We start from the raw sequence: 21,329 nt of genomic DNA, 5'->3' as shown, positions 1-21,329 counted from the left end.
ATATTTGTAAACTACTCTCAAGTACATGTTCCGTAACTTGCCTTTTCCTCTGTATACTGTTTAGTTCATTTACATTTGTTGTGATTTACTTACAATTAAGTTAGCTATCTCATCTGTTTGTTTCTCTAATCCTTTTCCTGCCATCTTTTGTGCTGATCAATTTATAAGTATTCCATTTAGTTCTATTGACTTCCTAGTGATCTCTTTGCATTTTTCTTTTTAGTGCTTACTCTACTAGAGAGAATATAAATTTTTTTTCATTATTTAGGGAATGCTTTATTAGGTTCTGTAATCAGACCCATGTAGATAAGACCTTACATACTTAATACAATGGGTTACCCTTCTACAAATGGGAAAAAATTAAGTTTAACATTTCTAGACCAATATGGCTGCTAATTTCTGTACAATGCCAACTCAACACGGTCAACTGGGATACTTTTTCCGAAGTTGATGACACAGCTAAAGTTTCCAAAAATTCAAATTTTATATATAAAATAGAGAATATTGAATTTCTTTGGCTAAAATATAGGAATCTTAAAGCAGAAAACTTTCCTTAGTACCCTTGTTGTGTAAATGGTAAACCCAGTAATACTTTTTATGTATTCTTTGACTTAAGCAGTCATATAGCTTTAAAAAAGAGAGAAAAGAATATATGTACGTATAAACACATACACATGTCTTTTCATTTCCTAGGGATTTGTGTTTCCATTTGATACTGCTTCCTTAAATTCTTGTGATAGAGGTGAGCTGCTGACAAATTCTCTTAATTTTTATTTCTCTGAACATGTCTTAATTTTACTTGTTTTTTTTTTTTTTAACTGGGATTTGAACTATTAAACTCAGGGTTGCTTTATCCCTCAGCCACATCACCAGCCCTTTTTGTTTTCTATTTTGAGACAGGATCTTCGTAAGTTGATTAGGGCCTCACTAAGTTGCTGAGGCTGGCTTTGAACTTGTCCTGCCTCAGCCTTCCCCATCTCTGGGATTACAAGTCTGCACCCAACTGTTTTGAAGGGTAGTTTTGCTGGATATAAACTTATTAGTTGACAGTGTTTTGTTTTTTTTTCCAGCCCTTTGAGCATATTGTTCCAGGGTCTTCTAGCCTCCCTCATTTCTGGTATGAAGTCAGACAGTTGTACATGATGTGTTCTTTTTCTGTTTCAAGATTTTCTCATTGTCTTTGACTTAGCAGTTTGTACTTAGGGTTTTTTTTTTTTTTACATGTGTCCGATTTACATTTAAATTTCTAGGATGTTTAAGTTAATGTTTTTTACTACTTTTATCTTCTGCCTTTTCCATTTTGTTAAGTTCATCTAGTAAATATTTCATTTTTTCTGTTTGTGGTTCTGGGGGATTGAACATAGGGTCTCATGCATGGTAGGCGATTGCTATACCACAGAGCTACTTGCCTCAGCCCTGAATTCTTCACTTCAGATATGTGGTTTTCTTTTTGGTACCAGGGATTGAACCTAGAGATGCTTAACTGCTGAGCCAAATCTCCAGCCTTTTTTATTTTTTATTTGGAGTTACTGTCTTACTAAGTTGCTTAAAGCCTCATTAAATTACTGAGACTTTGAAATTGAAATCCTCCTGCCTCAGCCTCTCTAGCCACTGGGATTACAGGCATGCACCACCTTGCCTGGCTAGAATTTCTAATTTTTAAAATGTATCTTCCATTTCTCTGTTGAGATAACCTCTCTGTTACTCATTGGTAATCATATTTAGCTTTGACTATTGAACATACTTGTCATAGTGCTTTATATTTATATTTAAATTTATGAATGTGTATGTGTTTACATACGTTTGTATATATGTATGTATTTATGTATGTATGTATATATGTTGATGGGATCTTGCTATATTGTCCCAGGCTGGAGTTAAACTCCTGGGCTTAACTAATCCTCCCAACTCTCTCCTCCATAGCTGGGACCACAGGCATGTTCTACTGGGCCTATTTTGTTGTGTCTATCATGAAGTCTTTGTCTCCAGAAATCAATATCAGGGCCCACTTGGAATTTATTACTAATAACCAATTTTCCTGAATATAGGTTACATTTTCCTGCTTATTTGCATAACTAGTAATAGTTTGGAAGTAAGCTATATATGCAGCTAACATATTGTAGTAACTTTCAGTTGGTTTTTAAAAATATATCCTTCTGAAATTCTTCTGGCTACTTCTTTTTTAGTCTGGCCCCTGAGGGTCTCCCTGCATTTGTGCATTTTAGTGGCCACTTAAGATTTGGGAACTTGCTGGCCTCAGTGGCACAAGCCTGTAATCACAGGAATTTGGGAGGCTGAGGCAAGAGGATTACATGGTCAAAGCCAGCTTCAGCAATTTATAAAGTAAAGCCCTAAGCAACTTAGACCTTGTCTCAAAATAAAAAATAAAAAGGGCTGAGGTTAAGGTTCTGTGGTAAAGTTTCCCTGGGTTCAGTCCCCAGTCTGGGGGCAGGGTGGGAGGGATGATGTACCCTATACTTTTTCCAGAAGTTCCTTCTTAATTTCCAGTTCCTCTCCTGACTTTGGGCTCTGATCTCTGGTAGTTGAAGCTAGTAAGGCTTTACTGTCAGCCATCTAAGCTACACACAATTGGGGAAGATACTTGGTTAAAAAGCAGCTAACTGATGTTCTCACTCAAATGCAGGTAAATCTTTTGTATTTTCTCTCTTTTCCTGCATTTTCCATTTGTCCTGGGTATCCATGCACATGTAGTTGAGCTGTCAACTAGGGATTTTAAACTTGGCTATTCCATTTAATAGTCTGTGACATGTAGGAGAAGAACTTCCCATCTCTGACTTTAGTTCCCTTAATTGAAAACAGGAAAGATGATATACTTATTGAGATGTATTATCTATTCCTACCAGAAATACATGAAATACCAAGTGCATGGTAGTATCAGATTTATACTACATGTAGTTTTTGTTATCAGTTTTTCCATGCATATTGTTTTTCCACTACTGATGCTAGAAATGGTGCTTCTATTTCAGATGCTGCTAGTAATGTATTTCTCTTTCCCCACTTTGTTTTTCTTATTATTTTAAAATACAATGATTTGAAATGTAAATCACACAGCTGTATTATTAATTGGAACCAGAATGTATAAATTTTCTGGCAATTTGAATGAAAATGTTTCAAACTTTTACTTTGTCGGCATTAGGAAGTTGTGTGGAGTTTGAAGCAAAGCACAAATTATGTTACTCTTAATGCATCCTATTGTAATTCATTCTTGAATGGTTAGTAAAGAGCATGATAGGCTAGGTAGAGGACTGAATTCTTTGACTGCAATCAGCAGTTCTGACTTGGTTCATTGTAAAGTCACATGGTCACACCATCCACTTTTATCTCTGGTACTTGAGTTTTGAGCTTTGCATTAATGCCACTGGATATTAATAGAGCATTGTTAACCAGAGCAGATTGGATTCCTGTAAAACAATACTTTGTTTTGAAAGAGTGGTCTGTATGGGGAGCATTACACTGAATACACCAATCACCGACAGCACGGATAGGAAATGTTGGTAGTTTTGGGATGATATAATTTGCTAGTACTTGATAAAAAAAAAAAATTGTTAGAACAATTGTTAGAATAAGCCCACCAATTTGTCATCCAAATTTACATATGTATGCACACATATTCTTAGTTGCTCAATCAAGTATTTCAGGATATTAATTTCTGGCTTACCTTACTATGGCAGTTGTTATTAAACTATGAGAAATTTTGATAAAGTATTTTTTATTAATGTTTTAGTCAAAAAGTTTGCTTTTAGGATGTAAATAGCTTTTTCAGCGAACTTTTGCATTTTTTGTGTATGATTTTGGGGTTTATTTAAATCAACAATAAGCTCCCAGTCAAAAATAGTAATACATTTTTGTATATTAACAGTACCCTGGAGTAAAGTTTTCTACTCTTCTTACAATCAGAAACTGATTCAATTTGCTTCAATAATGCTGAGCTCAGAAGTTTTGACTAGTATTTCTTAATCATTCTTAAAATAAATGTATTAATGCATTAGTATAGATGCTTCCATAAAAGTATATGTCATTTGCCACTAAGGTAAATGGGGAAGGAAGGAGTTTATCATTTGTTGAGTACATATTTTTGTGCCCCAAAAATTGCAAAGTATTTCTAGCTGTGCAGTCATTGGTTTTCAAAGCCACATACATTGCACTGTACCCTGTAACTTGCTGATGACATGAGTGATAAGTTCTTTATTACTACCATGCAGAAGTTGACATCATATTTATATGTGAAAAACAGTGCTTTTGTTTTATTCATACAGATAATTTTAAATTTTGCCAGTATCAAATTATAATATAGAAGCTGTATAGTAGAGTCTACATTAATGATGTTTTACAGTGTTCGTTTTTATAAATTTGTTTAACATCCAGTTTTAAACTCACATGGTCAGTTGCACTAATTCATCATTCATTAGTTGCTTGTAGTGATAGCCAAAGGTTTTTAAGCTCTTACTAGGTGTTATGGTTTGGATGTGAGGTGTCCCCCAAAAGCTCACGAGACAATGCAGGAAGGTTCAGAGGAGCAGTAATTGGACTGTAAAAGTTTTAATCCACTCAGTGATTTAATCCTCTGAGTGGTAACCAAAGCAGTAGGGTATGGCTGGAGGAGGTGGGAATTAGGGCATGACTTTGGGTATATATTTGTATCTGTTGAGTGGAGACTCTGCTTTCTGATGATGTGAGCTGCTTCCCTTTGCACACCTCCCTCATGATATTCTACCTAACTTGAGCCCCAAGGAATGGAGCCAGGCTTCTATGGACTAAGACCTCTGAAACTATAAGCCCTCAAATAAACTTTCCTCCTTTAAAATTTTTCTGGTCAGATCTTTTTGTCACAGCAGTGAAAAAGCTGACTAAACACTAGGTTAATGTCAGGTAATGTACTATGTATTTAAAACATTCTCTCTTAATTTTTAAAGAATCTTCTTTTATTGGGAATAAAAACAGAACATGAAGCATAAATGTATAACTTTTTTAGTGGAAACATATGTAATCACCATCCAGATCAAGAACTATACTTGCTGGTACCTCTATGCACCCCTTTCTAATTGTCCCTCAACGTAGCCACTGCCCTGACTTAATGGTGATCACATCTTTGGGTCTTGGTTTTGATTTTTTTTTTTTTTTTAACATTTTTTGTATATTCCTGAAGGCTATTAATTTAGTTTGGCTTCCTTTAAAACTTTACATAAATGGAATATTCATTTTTTATTAATTAATTAATTCTTTATTTTTGTGGTGCTGGAGATTGAACCCAGGGCTTTGTGTAGTGAGGCATGCACTTTACCAACTGAGCTATATCCTCAGCCCTGAAATATTTATTGTTTTGTTTTGTTGTTTGAGACAGTGTCTTGCTCTGTTGCCCAGTTTGGTCTTGAACTAGTGCTCAGGCAATCATCCTGCCTCAGCCTCCAGAGTAACTGGGACTACTGTGTCAATGCCTGACAACTGTTATCTTTTATTCTCTCTTAGCTTATGACGTTCAGTTATACTGTATTTGTAACTCATCCATTTTTGTTGCCATTTATCTTTCATTGTATGAATATACTATACTTTCTTTATTCTGCATTTGTGGGTATTTAGATTGTTCTTAGTTTGGAATAATTTTAAACAGTGCTGATATGAATATTTTTATATAAGTATGCTGCTTTATAGAAGTATTATATATCTCTAGTGATGTACCTGTGAATAGAATTGCTAGGTTAAATGGTATACATCTGTTCAAGTTGCAAATAATGCCCATTTTATCCCCCCAGTTTTTTTTTTTTTTACCAATTGATATTCATACCAGCAATATACAAGAATTTTTGTATTCTATATAATCATTTTCTCACTTTGTCTTCTGAAACAGTATAAGGTAAGTAATATCCCCATTTCATGGTTTTAGAAAAGGAGGGCCAGAGAAGTTAAATAACATAGCTTAGTGAGTGATAGCAGCTGGGACTTGAACCTAGATCTGACTTGGGAGCTAATACTTCTCATTTCACTCTACTGTTTCAGGGCAATATTTAGAAAATGAAGAAGTAACAATAAAAACTGAATATTCATTTACCACATTTAGTATATTTCATATTTCTATGTTGCCCTTTTTTGGGGTAGTACTGGGGATTGGACCCAGGGGCGCCTAACCACTGATCCATATCCCCAACCCTTTTTATTTTATTTTGTTTATTTATTTTTTATTTTGAGTCAGGGTCTTGCTAAGTTGCTTGGGGCCTTGCTAAGTTTCTGAGGCTGGCCTTGAACTTGGTGATCCCCTGCTTCAGCCTACCGAGTTGCTGAGATTATAGGCATGGGCCACAGCACCCAGCCATTTACTATATCTTTGATAAAAGCGACAGGAAAGGTCTGTGCTGCTTTAGAGCCTCCATTTAATATATATTACTGGAGTGAAGGTGAGTTATGTAGATTACCAATAAAATTTTTAAAACTACATTAAAAAGATAATTATATGTGTCATGAAGGTGAGAAAAGGACACTGATAAGAAACTGTGTAGGGTTGTATGAGAAGGAGGAGGCTACACCAAGACTGAAGGATGAGAAGAAATCAGCCTTCTTCAAAGTGCGTTACAGGCAGAGGGGACAGCAAACCAAAAGTCCGTTACGAGAAAAATAGCTTTTTTTTTTTGAAAAAAAAAAAAAAAGTAAAATTTTATCAAATTGAATGCTGTAATTAGAACTCAGTGATTTTCCAAATTAAAGTATCAGTTTGAGGGGGCATAAGAAGTTTCAAGAAAATTTAATAGAAATAGAAAAGTGATCTATGGTTGGAAAAACAAAGGAACTTTATATCTGGAACAAGCAGACTAATGTTTTTCTTTTCTATAATCCTGTCAAGACTTAACTATTTATGATAACAAAATGCTAATAAATCCAAAGATTTTTATGTGGATAATTTTTATTTTTCAAGCTTTCCTAAAAAAGGCATAAGTGTATAGTTGGGCCTTGGGTTTCAGAAATTGCAGAGGGAAAGTATATTAAAAAAAAAAAAAAAACCTTGTATGATTTGAAACATTGGCTTGAGGTGCTAATGAGGATTTTTCATTGGAAAAAGAAAATCCTAGATAACATAGAAATTGAATGATGGGTATATTTTAACCACCATCTCTATTGCAATAGCTTCCAAATAAACTTCCAAAGATAATTAATATATATAACTCCATTTCATACTTAAACATTATATATCTTCGCAGATGGATTTCTATGTACTAAAGCAATTCTTTCTACTCCACAGGTGATATAGTACAGTTGTCTGCTACCATTGTCTGGGAGGGGATTTCATAGACACTGTACCCATACCCTGGGGAACCTTTCTAAAAAGTGTGAAAAGTTAAAAACAAACAAAAAACTTCCCGTGGGACCATCCAGTACAGAATTTCTGTTATTCTTTTTATGAGAACCATGCTAAAAGCCCTGACTTTCTGTGGAACAAAAGAATGAGGGAAAGATGAAGCAAGTAGAAGAGCAAAAATAGCTGGGGAATTGGGAAGTTTGAGCAGAATAGATTTCTGAGTTGCTTGTCTTTCATTCCCATGTCCAAAGTAGATTCCTAAAATAATTTACCTTGACTCCCTGGAATATGTAGAATTCTTGTCCGTTTAGAAGATTATCTTCTCTGCCATGTTAATATAAGCTTCATGATTTTGGCAAGTTAACCTCTCAAAAGGCTATTCCCCATTTGTGAATTGGGATAATACCACCTATGTCTCTAAGATATGCCGATTTAGGGAATAGCACTTAGGGATATGTCTGACACAGTGGGCATTCAGAAAATGGTGATTGTCATTAAAGTTAGCCAGCTGGATTATGAGGGTCTTATATACTAAGAATTACTAGTTTATCCCATAGGTCACAAGTAATCACCTAGATTATGTGCATGATATTTATAAGGATCTTTTTTTTTGAAAGCTATTTCTTTGTATCTTGCAGTATTGCTTAACACAAAAAAATCTGGTATATATCTCATTACACAAATTTTTTTGTCTGGTTGGATTTTATGCCATGATTTACCCCAACCCAAATATGAGAAGCTGAGCTATTCTTCACCCTACAAACAAACTCTTATCTAGAATTGGAATCTTTAAGAGTAATACAGAAAAATTTGTATCTGTTCCTCTTACATTATTCCAAGTATTTGTTTATAGGAAATATTAAACGAATATCTCAGAAACATGAAAACAAAATATTTAACTAGGAAGGCAGCTTGTTACACTACTAAATAAATGTTTTCATCTCATTTTCTTTAGCAGATATTATAATTTGGGATGTAATTTAAAACTTAACTCCTAGAAGAATTATTGTTTTGGTTTTATCTATGTGTCATCTCCTTTAATGTTGGACTTGTGACTTTTTTGGTGACTTCTATTTACCAGAAGTTTTTAGCATTTAGATGATACAGGGAGCCAGAATAACTTAAACTTTGTTAACCTGAATCCAGGTAAACAGTTTTCTGTTTTTAAAATTTCTACCTTCTCTGCCATAACTACTGCCCAGTACATAGCACCATCATCTTAAGAAGTAACTTATTAAATGAAAAAAATCTTTTTTTTTTTTTTTTTTCAGTGCTGAGGATTGAACCCAGGGCCTTGTGCTTGCTATATCCCCAGCCCTAAATGAATAAAATCTTTATAGTGATGCATCTCCCCTCTCTTCTATCTCTTTTCATGTTTCTTTTCTGACTCTTTAGACTATTTGTTAAGGTTTGATTTACAATATAAAAGGGTACATCATTTGTATTTGGGATAGAATTTTTATTTCATAGGTCAAAATATGAGAAAGCTTTTCCATATAATTCTTTAGTCTTCATCTTGCAGGGTACATGACTATTTGACATATTTTGTGACAACACATTCTAGTGTACATAACTTTGTCTTATTGTAAAACTAAAACTCTCTCATATTCAGCTTTCTTTCTATTCAGTTTTCTTCATCTATAATAAATATCCTTGCTTCCCTCCCTGGCACCTTGGTACCAGGGATTGAATTCACAGATGCTTAACCACTGAGCCACATCCTTAGCCCTTTTTTTCTTTTTTCTTTTGAGACAGGGTCTTGCTAAGTTGCTGAGGCTGACTTTGAACTCACGGTGTTCCTGCCTTAGCCTCCCAAGCTGCTGTGATTACAGGCTTGTGCCACATTCCTGGCAACATCCTTGCTCTTTTGATAAGCAGATGCCTTATATGGTCTCCTTGTTAATCATGTAAATTAGCTTATTTAAGGATAATTTTCCAGAGATGATGCTAAAAGCACATTTGTTCTTAAATAAGTGGACATTTACATAAAAGCAGATTTGCATTTGGTTCATGAAACATGGTCAGAACTTTACACTATGTGAAAACAGACCACAGGCCATATCACAGGATCCCCTGTTTCTCAATTTCACACCATTGAATACTAATCCAATCAAACCTGTTCATTGGCCACTACTTTACAACCTTTGCTTTAAATTTTGTATTGACAAAGCAACAATAGGTGTTGGCGAGGATGTGGGGAAAAAGGTACACTCATACATTGCTGGTGGGGATGCAAATTAGTGCAGACACTGGGAAAACAGTGTGGAGATTCCTTAGAAAACTTGGAATGGTCCCACCATTTGACCCAGCTATCCCACTCCTTGGCCTATACCCAAAGGACTTAAAATCAGCATACTACAGAGATGCAGCCACATCAATGTTCATAGCTGCTCAATTCACAATAGCCAGACTGTGGAACCAACCTAGATGTCCTTCAATTGATGAATGGATAAAGAAACTGTGGTATATTTAAACAATGGAATATTACTCAGCCATGAAGAATAATAAAATTACGGCATTTGCAGGGAAATGGATGAAATTAGAGAATATCATGCTAAGTGAGATAAGCCAATCTCAAAAAACCAAAGAACGAATGATCTTGCTGATAAGCAGATGATGACACATAATGGGGGGTGGAGGGGGGGCAAGAATGGAGGAAGGAGGGACTGTATAGAGGGAAAAGAGGGGTGGGGGGTGGGAGGGAGGAAAAAATAACAGAAAAAGAAAAAAAATTAAAGCAAGGGTATATTTGAAAAATTTTTTGATTTGACAAGAAAATGTTTAATTGAAAAAATAGGTCACATAATAGTATATGCAGTATGATATTGAGCTGAATAATTGTATTTGTATGTGTGTATACATCTTTTTTTAAAATAAATGTTTCTTAATATATGCATAGAATAAAGCCTGGTAGGAAATAAACCAAAATGTGATTTTAATTGGGAAAGAACAAAAAAACTTTACACTGTGGGTATTTCAGAGACTTTTTTGAGAGTATTAAAATAAGAGGATCCCAGTTGCAATAGTAGTTAAGTATGTGTACCTGCCTTCTCATACTGTGATAGGTCAGAACTTCTGAACAGTTAGAGCAGGTATAAAATTGACTGGGCACTGAATGTAGATGTAATCCCAGGGAAACTGCTACCTTTGCTCTTACAGGGTCAGCTGGTGGAACAACCTTGTTCTTACCAAAGAGTGTCCAGGAATTGAAAAGTCAGGCCACCGTAGAGTAAGTTTCCCATTAATTCTTTTGAATAAATGTGTCACTGTCTCATATTCCAAATTTGACACTGGCACTTGAATTTAAACTGCTGTCTTATAATCTAGTATCAGTTAGTTTAATAGCCAAGAGCTAGAAGCTTTAGATAGCTGTTTTATTGGTCTTTATTTAGAAACCCTTAAGACCCCCCCAAGGGAATAATATTGGTGGGAAGGGATTATCTCTATTTTACAGAAGAATAAACTGATTCTTAGAGTGGGATTATAACTTGAAAAGTAAAATGGGTACTATTGTTATTATCATTGCTACTTTGAGATAGGGCCTTGCTCTGTTACTCAGGCTGGTCTTGAACTCCTGGGATTTAGTGATCTTCCTGCCTCAGACTCTTGAGCAGCTGGGACTACAGGTGCATGCTACCACACTAAGATAAAGTGATTTTCATGCAGCATTTGACTGGATTAAATATCTAATTTAATAGAGTCTGCTTTATATAATGAAAAATATCCTGACTTATGGTAGAACACTTGTCTTTTATCTTTAGCCTCTACTGAAAAAATAGCAACGCTGAGGGCTATAATGTGCCTAACATCGTGCTTGATAAAATGAATTAAATAAATATTTGCTTAATGAATAAGCATTGATTCTGTCTTATGCCCAGAATTAAATGCAGCATCTTCAAACAGTAGAACAACATCAGAAGTTACTTTAGACTTTTTTTTTTTTTTTTTTTACTTTAGACTTTTTATAAATATGGTTAAGGGATTGGAACATTTTCCTGTTTAAAGATACTGCTATTTTGGGCATTCTTCAGTTTCCCTGGACACAATATTGTGTCAACCTAGAAGAACCTAAAGAGAAATTTTAGTACAACTCTGTTCAGTTGATTTTAAAATCCCAATAAAACAACAAGATATACCCCTCCTCCCAACATTAGTAGGTTGTTGTTTTGCCTATTATGCCTGAAATCACTGAGCAAAGACACTTTACCAAGCCTTTACCAGGTTAATTGTAAAAGGAAAATAAGTTTGTATTAAAAGTGAATAGATTGATAATAAATTACCAGAAATGTGTTTTATTGGTATTTTCACTGTACTGCAAAGTTTGATTGTTTAAACATCTTGATTTTTCTTCACATAGAGAAAAACACTTTATCAGCCTACTCTAGAAAAAAACACATGATCCAAAATCATTCTGGTGATATAGCACAGTCACTTTTCTGGGTATTGCCATCCTTGTCCAGTGACAACATAAAGACTATATTTGTTACATTGTACATGTGATGTGAAAACCAAAGAAAGAGAAGGAACTATAATTTATTAATGTCATGCATATTTAAAAATGTGAAGTGCATTGATATGCATATTTTTGTACTGATAAGAATACACATTGGAGACAATCCAACAGTCTATGTTACAGAGCTAGTTAAAGCCAAGGTTTTTTTTTATGATTTTTTAAAAAAATAAATAATACTTTTTCCTTCAAAACTTGAAAAATGTAATTGTTTTAGAAAGAAATCTGGTTACACAATAGTTTGCTCTAAAATACCAAAAAAAATTTAGTATTAAGTAAGAATTAATAACTTGATATTTAAAGACTTGTTTCACTGAACTGGGCATGGTGGCATCCTATAATTCCAGTAACTTGGGATGCTGGGCAGGATTGCAAGTTCAGCCCAGCTTGGTCAATTTAACAAGAACCTAAGTACCTTAGTGAGACCCTGTTTCAAAAATAAAAAACAAAAGGGCTGGGGATGTAGCTCAGTGGTACAGCATTTTTTAATTCAATCCCCAGTACAAAACAAAACAACAACAACAAAATTGTTTCACTGGAAAAAAAAAAAATCAATATTAAGCTAATAAGCAAATGTTTCATGAGCAGTGTTTTAGGTCTAGCAGAATTGAAATGTGACCATTAATATGTAAAATATAAATTAGTAGATCCAAAAAGAAGTTAATTTTTGTAAAAAGGATTTAAATCTTTCTGCCTTTTTGATCCAGTATTTTTTTTTTTTTTGACAGTTCTTAGTTTTTACTGAAACCTTCAGGAACTAAAAATTATATCCAAAAAAGAAAAACTCTTTTCTTTTCACTTAGAAAGTCACTACTATAGCACATCGACCATTTCTTTTTCTCCTTTGGTAAGGATTAGAATAGTAAGCATAGTGGAGCTATCCCGAATTTAAGGCAGGAAGATGATGACTGCAAAGAAGATTAAGTGTCTGGAGTGGATCAGCTTTAGGCTCCAACTTGTTAGGAAAAGTGGAAAGTATGTGCTGGAGTACAAGCAGACTCTGAAGGTGATTAGACAGGGCAAAATGAAATTGCCCACCCTAATGACTGCGCAGCTTTGAGGAAATTTGAGATAGAATAAACACCTTACACAGACTGATGTCTGATGCTGGTGACAATAATATTGAATTGGGCCTAGCATGCAGCAGATACTACAAAGTATGCAAACTAGCTGTCATTGATCCAGATAATTCTGATATCATTAGAAGCATGCCAGAACAGACTGGTGACAGGTAAACCATGTAAGACTTTTCCTTAAAAAAAACTTGCCAGAGAACTTTTATTTAAAAAAAAAAAAAAAAAAAAAAAAAAAAGATGCATATAAATGGAATCCAACTCTTAGAGGATATCAGAAAGGGAATTTTCATATTGTGTCTTGTACTAGCTGGCTATTCAAGTTAGCATATATTTTCATCTTCCTAATTTGCCTTGACCTTCAAAAAAATAAAAGCTTGCCACAACTAGTTAAAAAAATTAGTAAATGTTGAAGCATCCAAGTGCTATTGTCAGTATTTACAGAGGGTTGAAACTTAGTGGGGAAGTCTGATCTGGAAACTGAGCCATCACTTTTGACTTGTCACATGTAGATGGTATTTAAAACTATGAGTCTGGTGAGATAACCATAGAAAGAAAATATAGCATGAGAAAAGGATACAAGTCTAGGACTAAACACTGAAAAAAGACTCTTTTAACATTTACTTATAAGATAGAAGCAACTGGGAAAGAGTGGTGTTTCAAGAAAGTGGGAATGGTCTATACTATCAAATACAGCTTGAGAAGTCCAGCAAAAATGTATATTAGATTTGGAAGCAGAGAAGTCACTGCATGTCTTAATAAAAATTTTTGATGTGGTAGTGGGGCAAAACCAGGTTGACTTGCATTTAATGTAAGATTGTGTTGTACTACTCATTTATTGACTTTGGCTGGGGGCAGGAAGCAATAAAAAGTTGACCATGATCAAAGGAGAAAGAATAATCGAGTTGAGGTAGTGCTTTGAATATGAAGGGGACAGAAGACGTCATCCACAGTATAAAAACTTCCTTTTCTTAACCCTCTGTAAAGAAATAATAATCATGGAAACCAGAATTCTCTTCTTGTAATTTACATAATACTTGGGGAAATGTTGAGTTCCCATGTTTTTTCTCTAAGTTTCTCTCAATTTTGTTTCCATAGTTTTACCCACTGACTCCTTATCCTCAGCCCCTGTACTAAGGTCCTCTCATGAATTTTTCAGCTGCTTTATAGGGTCTTTAATTGTCTTCTGGCTCCTCAAATTCAATATATTCTTTTCAGGATGACATAATTTACGAGTATCTTTATTTACTGAAGGTCTGCTTTATCTGGGTCTTCCAAATGTTTTCCTGTCTTTCCCTCTTTTTCTAGTTCTATTCTCATCCCCACCCTTAGTCCCAACTTGGTAGACTCAAGATCACTGTGATACTTTTTGGAAGATTATTTTCCTGAATTAATTTGGTCTACTTCATTTAAATGGCATTATCCATAAAAACATTTATGTTCTTTACATTTTATGTACTAGTGTAGAAAAACAGTGTGAAACATAATCCCATTTCTATATAAATGTCAGGTAAATTGAAGATTTTCATTTATGTACCTTTGTATTAGCCTAATTTATAGTTCATATGTAAATATTTGACAGTATTTGGCATATTTGACCTTTTTCTTAATGAGATTTTTATATAATTTCTTTTTTCGGGTGGGAGTGAACATATTGGATGGTTTATTCTTCTGAAGCTAATATATTTAAAGAAATAGCTGAATATATGTGTGCTTCTGTGGTAGAGTGACTTGCCCACCTTGTATGAGGCCCTGGATTCAATCCCCAGCACCAACAAAACACAAGAGAAACAACAAAAAGATTAATATGGGTATTCATTTTAGTTTCCTGATATTTCAGGAAATTAATTCAATTATGACCTCAATTTCATTATATTTAAGTTTGATAATTGAACTACAAATAGCATACTTATTTGATTTTTTAACTTTTATTGTATTTATTGTATTTTAGAGATTAACTAAAACTTCTTAAAGCTAACAGAAGATGATTAGAATTTTTTTTTTTTAATTTGGTGTAGTTGCATCTTCATTTCATACACTGTGGAAATCTTTGTTGTTGTAGTTGTAGATGACCATAATATCTTTATTGTATTTATTTTTATGTGGTGCTGAGGATAGAACTCAGTGCCCTTTACACATGCTATGCATATGCTCTACTACTGAGCCACAATCGCAGCCTCTGGAAAGTCTGTTTTTGAACATAGTTGTAGTAATGGTGGAAACTAGTAGAATTGCTAGATCTTCAACTTTGAGGTGGAATGCTGATAAACACCCACAGCAGAAATTTTAGGGTGCCTGCATACTTTTGCATTGCTAAAAAGACACCCACATTGATACTTAGCCTTGGAAAAAGTAACTCATAAGGTTGCACACATCTTTAGTTTTTTTAAATAGAGTTGGAAAGAGAGATATTTTCTGTGCATATTATAAACATTATATTTTCTTGTAACACTTGGAAGTTATGTAATATTTTAAAGTCTTCTTTCATAAATTAATTAAAGAGACTATACATCCTAGAGTAAAAACTAGGACACTTTTGTCTACTTCAAAGTTAATTGAATTAACAGGCAAACTTTTTCTGTTCTACTTTATTTAAATAATTGAACATTTGAGTCTTCAATTCCTTTTAGGAATCATTTTTATTATTTGGGATATTTATTGACTATTTATTGTGTGGAATACATTTAACAATCTAAGTAAAACCAAAGTAGGGTTGCTCTTGTGATTGAGTTATATAAACCTATGGTCAGTTTTTTCAGGCTTTTTTTGGTTTTCTTTGTTACTTATATATATTTCGAACAACTTTAATGTTTAGTGGTTATCATGTTCATAGGAGATTCTAAGCAAAGCAAGGAATAGCAATAGACTACCTAAAGACAAAGGTAAGTTTGTATTATTAAGTAGATTTTGACCTGTGGTAATGCTACAGTTCATTTCTTTTAAAATAATTATATTCAGAATTCATTATGGGTTTGCTCTGAAATTGGTTTTAAAATTTTTATTGACTCTTTTGCATTTAAAGAAAGTCCAAACTATAGTTGTAATTTGTTCCTTCTTCTTGAGAATATGAATAGAGGAGGAATCATGGGAATAATATTTAGAACATCTTCTGAATCTTAAGCCATCTCCCTCCTCCCTTTGTGTTCTGCTTCGGAAACATGTCATATTCCTTTGGTGTTTTGGGACGGAAGGAAAGTTGAAAACAACTGAGAAAGAGAGAAGGTAGGGAACGAACACTAAGAATTACAGAATTAGACCTGAAACATTACCTATTTGGTTGTGAAAATGTATTGTTTCAACCAATTCATGTCAGAAATTTTTAAAAATTAACAAAGGAAAACACCAAGATATGAATGAATATTGTGAATCCTGCTGTCGTGGACTATGATAGATGATGAGGAAGAATTTTAAATTGCAGATGTTGAATTTCATATGTAGGAAAGGTGACAAGTAGGTAATATGGATTTGTGACTTGAGAGACAAGATTTGAATTGATTGACCTAGCTGACTTGTACTCTGCAGACAGTATTCACCAAGTGCTGTAAAATTTAAATTATTAAAATTGGTTTATCATGACAAAGTTTAAATTTTAAGAAATCTGAGTGATTAAAACTTTGAGTTCATTGCTTTACATTTTTGTCAGGGGAAATATTCAGAAACTTTATGTATTTGTCAGTTTTTTATTACCATAGCAAAAATACCTAGAGCCAGGCTACTTAGGAAGAAAATAAGTTTCTTTAACTCATAGTTAATAATTCCTTCTTTACCCTACTTTTTAAAAAACATTTTTAGTTCTAGATGGACACAATACCTTTATTTTATTTATTTTTATGTGATACTGAGGATTGAACCCAGTGTCTCAGGTGTGTGAGGGAAGTACACAACCCCTTCCCACTTTTTTTTTTAATTGGTGCATCATAGTCATACATAATGATGGAATTTGTGGTTACATATTTGTACGTGCACACAGTATAGCAATATAATTTGGCCAATATCACTCCCTGGCACATCCCTTTCCACCTCTCACCTCTTGGTCCCTTTCCTCTCCTGATCTCCCTTTAATTTTAGGAGATCCATCACCTTCCTTTTCCTTTTTCCTCTCCAGCTTCTGCATATGAGAGAATACATACAACTTTTGATCTTCTGAGTTTGACTTATTTCACTTAACATGATGGTCTCTAGTTCCATTCATATTGCTGCAAATGCCATAATTTCATTTTTCTTTATGGCTAGATGAAATTCTTTTGTGTACATATACCACATTTTCTTTGTCCATTCATCTTTTGATGGACATCTATGTTGTTTCCGTAGTTTGGCTGTTGTAAATTGTGCTGCTATAAAATAGGTATGCATATATCAGTCACAGTTAATAATTCTTAAGTATAATGTACATTTCTCTTTATGACTAGGAACCTTTTGAGGATGGCTTTGCAAATGGGGAAGAAAGTACTCCAACCAGAGATGCTGTGGTCACATACACTGCAGAAAGTAAAGGAGTCGTGAAGTTTGGTTGGATCAAGGGTGTTTTAGTATGTATTAATAGACTTAATTTGAGAGTTACAGCATTTCTGTTGTTTATAAAACCTACCTAATATTATCATCGATTCTCAAGAGAATTGTTTTCTGTTTTAACTATGTATATGAGTCTATAGAAGACCAAATTAATGTGCCTCCTATCTTATGTGCCTCCTTTCTTTTTTGATATTCCATAGAGGAGATAGGATACTTATTAATTTAACCAAATTTTTCTTGATAATGAGGAAACTTTCAGAAGTAATTTAAACAGAAAAAAAAAAACCTAAAGCATGGTGGAATAATTAGACTATAAATTTTTAAAAAACGTGTGAACAATTGACATTTTGTATTAAAACAATGTAATAGTTTAATCTGCTAACTACTCATGAAATAAGGATGTTGTAAAAAAAATAAGCAAAATTTAAACTTATGTTAAAGGGAATGTGAACTATTTTTAATTGCTAAGTCATAGCATTTTTGGTACCTTTCTTGTGTTGCTTCTCCTGCTTCTGATATTTGTGATGAGCACATATGTTTATACATATGCATTTATATGTTACATTATATTTAACTAAACAGTAAGCTTTCTCATTAAGCTTTTACAAAGGAGAAGTTAGATTTAAAATGTATACATCTTCTATAGTTTCCAGGGTATGTTCTTCTACTTTATATTCTTGATTACTTCCTTCATCTGTGATGTGGTCTCTTTTTTCCTCCCAGGTACGTTGTATGTTGAACATTTGGGGTGTGATGCTCTTTATTAGGTTGTCATGGATTGTGGGTCAAGCTGGAATAGGTAAGTGAAGTTACTTACTTACATGATTTGAGCATAATCAATAAATAAAATAGCACATTCCTATGAGTTCTCAATCTCATAAAATTCAAAGTAGTCCTTCTGAGTGATATTTTCCTTTATTATCAAGATTCTTAAATTAATTTTACTTTTTCATAATTCTGATTTGATTTTTCAAAAATGGGATTAAAAGTAGCTAATTTTTAACTTGTAAATTAAAATATTCAGGCCAGTGGCAAGTTTAATTAAGAGTACATGTATTCTCAATTTCTTTCCTTTCTCCCTAAAGGTCTGTCAGTCCTTGTAATAACAATGGCCACTATTGTGACAACAATCACAGGATTGTCTACATCAGCAATAGCTACTAATGGATTTGTAAGAGGAGGTAAATTCAGTCATTTTCACTTCATTATATTATAATTGTTAAATAGATTTAGATTTAAATCTTATTTTTAATTATTTTTGCCTTAATAGAAGGAATATACCAGGTGTATATAGGCAAGGAAGTTGTTACTGAGCACTACCTATTATATTTGAATATAAAGTTTTATATTGAACCATTTTCTTACAATACATGTATGATTTGAAATATCTAAAACGTTCAGTGAGTCTGGTAGCAAGATGGAGCTTCTAAGTAGCCTTTTTTTTTTTTTTAAACTGGGCTGCACCTTGTTACTTTCTCCTAAGCTTTAGCCGTTGGATCAGAAACCATGCATCCTGGTATTTGGTCAATATTGTACAAGTATAATCTTATTTTCCCATTCATTGAAACTGATATAGAGTACCTTCCCCATGTTCTAAGAGCTTGTGAGAGTTGTGCCTGGGACTTTGAATTTATATCTTCAAGTCTAGCTGTCTTCTGTGAACACCCTGAGGCCTCTTTCATTGGAGTCTGCAAGATTTGCCTTATGTGATTTTGCCTTTCCCAGAGAATGCACCTCAGAAAACAAGAGAATGACCTTGAAACCCCTGAGAAAAGAAAAGAATTCTATTTTCCAAATCAAACTTACCATCCAGTTGAAGTGAGGAGAACCCTGGAGGAAGGGCAGAGAATGTTAACCAGCACCTGTGAAGTCCATAGCAAATCGACTTAGAATAGAATCCACCTGTTCCATCTGACTTGTTTATTTGAATATACCTATTTGACATTATGTGAACAAAATTTGTGCTTTAGCTGCATTAGATTTTTTGTGAGGGAGGCAGAGAGCCACATTGAGCTTTTCATTTTTACCATAATTTTCATCTATTTTAGACACCAGAGGATTCAAATCAGTAAGCCCTGGGAAGCTGGTAGCTCATATCGATATAATTATCACTATGTTGAGCAAGCATCATTGTTTCCTGAATTTTTATGTTTGTATTAGTCTTATTGAAGTATACGAGAGTGCAAAATGTGGATCTATCCAACAGAGTTAATCAGACAACACTAAATGCTTCATTTCTATCTGACATTATTGGGTTTAAAAGTAGGAGGAGAAAAGGGTGTGGTGTTGGGTATTTGCAGGGCATCAGCAAGTCATCAAAGAATTTCTCCATATCCTCAAACCTTAGCATCTAGTTTGTGAGCCTTTATGAGAATGGACCTTGAAACCACCGGCAGCATGAACCCTGGACCGTTTTACATTTGAATCTGAATCTTGGAAAGTATAGATTTTCCTGGATTGTGCCCAAAATTCGTTTCATTTTTCTTTACTACTAATACTTTACATATATACAGATAGTCACAAATTTATCTACCTTGGAGACTATCCAATGTTTTCTATATTGGATACCAGGGAAAGTGTGAAAAACAGTGAAGCTCTGTTCCAACAAATTCATATGTTTTATAATTTTACTAATGTTTACTCAAAATGGAAGTTTACAAAGGAAGACCCTTTAGAGAGAAAGACCATTATATCATAAAATTTGGAATTCTTCTATTACCAGATAGTTGTATAAATAAAAATTTAGCACATTTGCTGAAATAGTCCTAAAGAAGATAAAAGAAAAAGTTAAGAGAGGACCAAATGATATGACACATTAGAAGGCATTTATTTTTCACTTCTTGTTAGTGACTTTAGACACCTGACTGGTCTTTACAAAATAGAAATTGAGCTGCTTCACCTGTAGTATTTCCTCAAGATTCTTTCAGTTACTGTAAGACCTTCTGTTTCCTGAGTTTCTGACTCATAGACTTGTAGCTCTCCAACAAAGTGTCTTGGTATCATGGAAAACTAGTATTCCCCACATGGGAGATAGTAGATTATAAAACCAAGGTAACCTGCACCCCATATGCATGATTGGAAATACTATATATGTAGTATCATGCATTTTTATCCCACAAGTATATAATTTTTAACTCTCTCCACTAAAATGACTTTGTAATAAATGACTAACCCAGTAGCAGCAAGCATCCCTAGTCTCATGTTGTGAATTTCCCCTGAAAAGAATGAGGGAACCTTAGAGGCATGACTAATTCCAGATGTGGACAGGAAATGGTCTTAGTCACTTCATATCCAAAAGTAAGGAAGATAACAGAAGCTACTAGTTATATCAAAAGTACCTAGGAGCCAGCTTAAGGAACCAGCTTCTTCTTTAAGAAGCTAACACTGGCTGAAGTTTGGATAATTTGAACAACACTAATATTTGAAATAACCAATTTGAATAAAAACACTATATGATAAAAATCCATAAGTTCACAAAAAAACATAAAAAACCTCATGTCTTACCTTTGAGAAACACTAGGGAACCAGCTTGAAATTTGATAAAGTTGAATGGTTTTGTGTTCAATCAAACTTTCCTGAATGAAAGTTTTCTTACCAAAATGTAAAGTAACAAAGAAATTGATAAGAGATTTGTTCATTTGGTAGTAATTCTACAACAGCAAGTGAAGAATGGAAGAGAATGAGAAAATTTTAACTCTGTAAATTCTTTACTTGATAAAAGTACCTGTACTATTTCCTAACAAATTGAATCTGAATTACATGATGATAACTCCAAAAAACATTTAGTAGAATACTCACGGGAGTTAAATGACAATACAGGATGATAATAGCAGGTCTACCCTGAGAATCTCTATGGAAAAAGGAATGCTTTTTGTTCAACAGAATTTTCAAGGGACAAAAAATATGAAGGTGTAAAACTGAAGAGACT

The 21,329-nt window shown here is 33.8% G+C and overlaps 1 protein-coding gene and 1 pseudogene across 3 annotated transcripts in view; both read left to right on the top strand.

Annotated features, from left to right (window-relative positions):
- The window catches only part of Slc12a2 (solute carrier family 12 member 2), a 99,780-nt gene that overhangs the window by 8,962 nt on the left and 69,489 nt on the right, over nucleotides 1-21,329 (top strand). For all 3 annotated transcript variants that reach the window (XM_047556818.1, XM_047556817.1, XM_047556819.1), the window contains exons 2-4: nucleotides 17,299-17,418; nucleotides 18,125-18,200; nucleotides 18,487-18,582. In XM_047556818.1, coding sequence (XP_047412774.1) covers nucleotides 17,299-17,418; nucleotides 18,125-18,200; nucleotides 18,487-18,582 — 292 coding nt within the window. The remainder of the gene's footprint in view (nucleotides 1-17,298; nucleotides 17,419-18,124; nucleotides 18,201-18,486; nucleotides 18,583-21,329) is intronic.
- On the top strand, nucleotides 12,130-14,386 carry LOC124987535 (60S ribosomal protein L30-like; annotated as a pseudogene).

Source organism: Sciurus carolinensis, chromosome 6 (genome assembly GCF_902686445.1).
Source record: "Sciurus carolinensis chromosome 6, mSciCar1.2, whole genome shotgun sequence".
In the NCBI taxonomy this organism is placed as follows: domain Eukaryota; kingdom Metazoa; phylum Chordata; class Mammalia; order Rodentia; family Sciuridae; genus Sciurus; species Sciurus carolinensis.
This window is presented reverse-complemented; position numbering and strand designations above follow the sequence as displayed.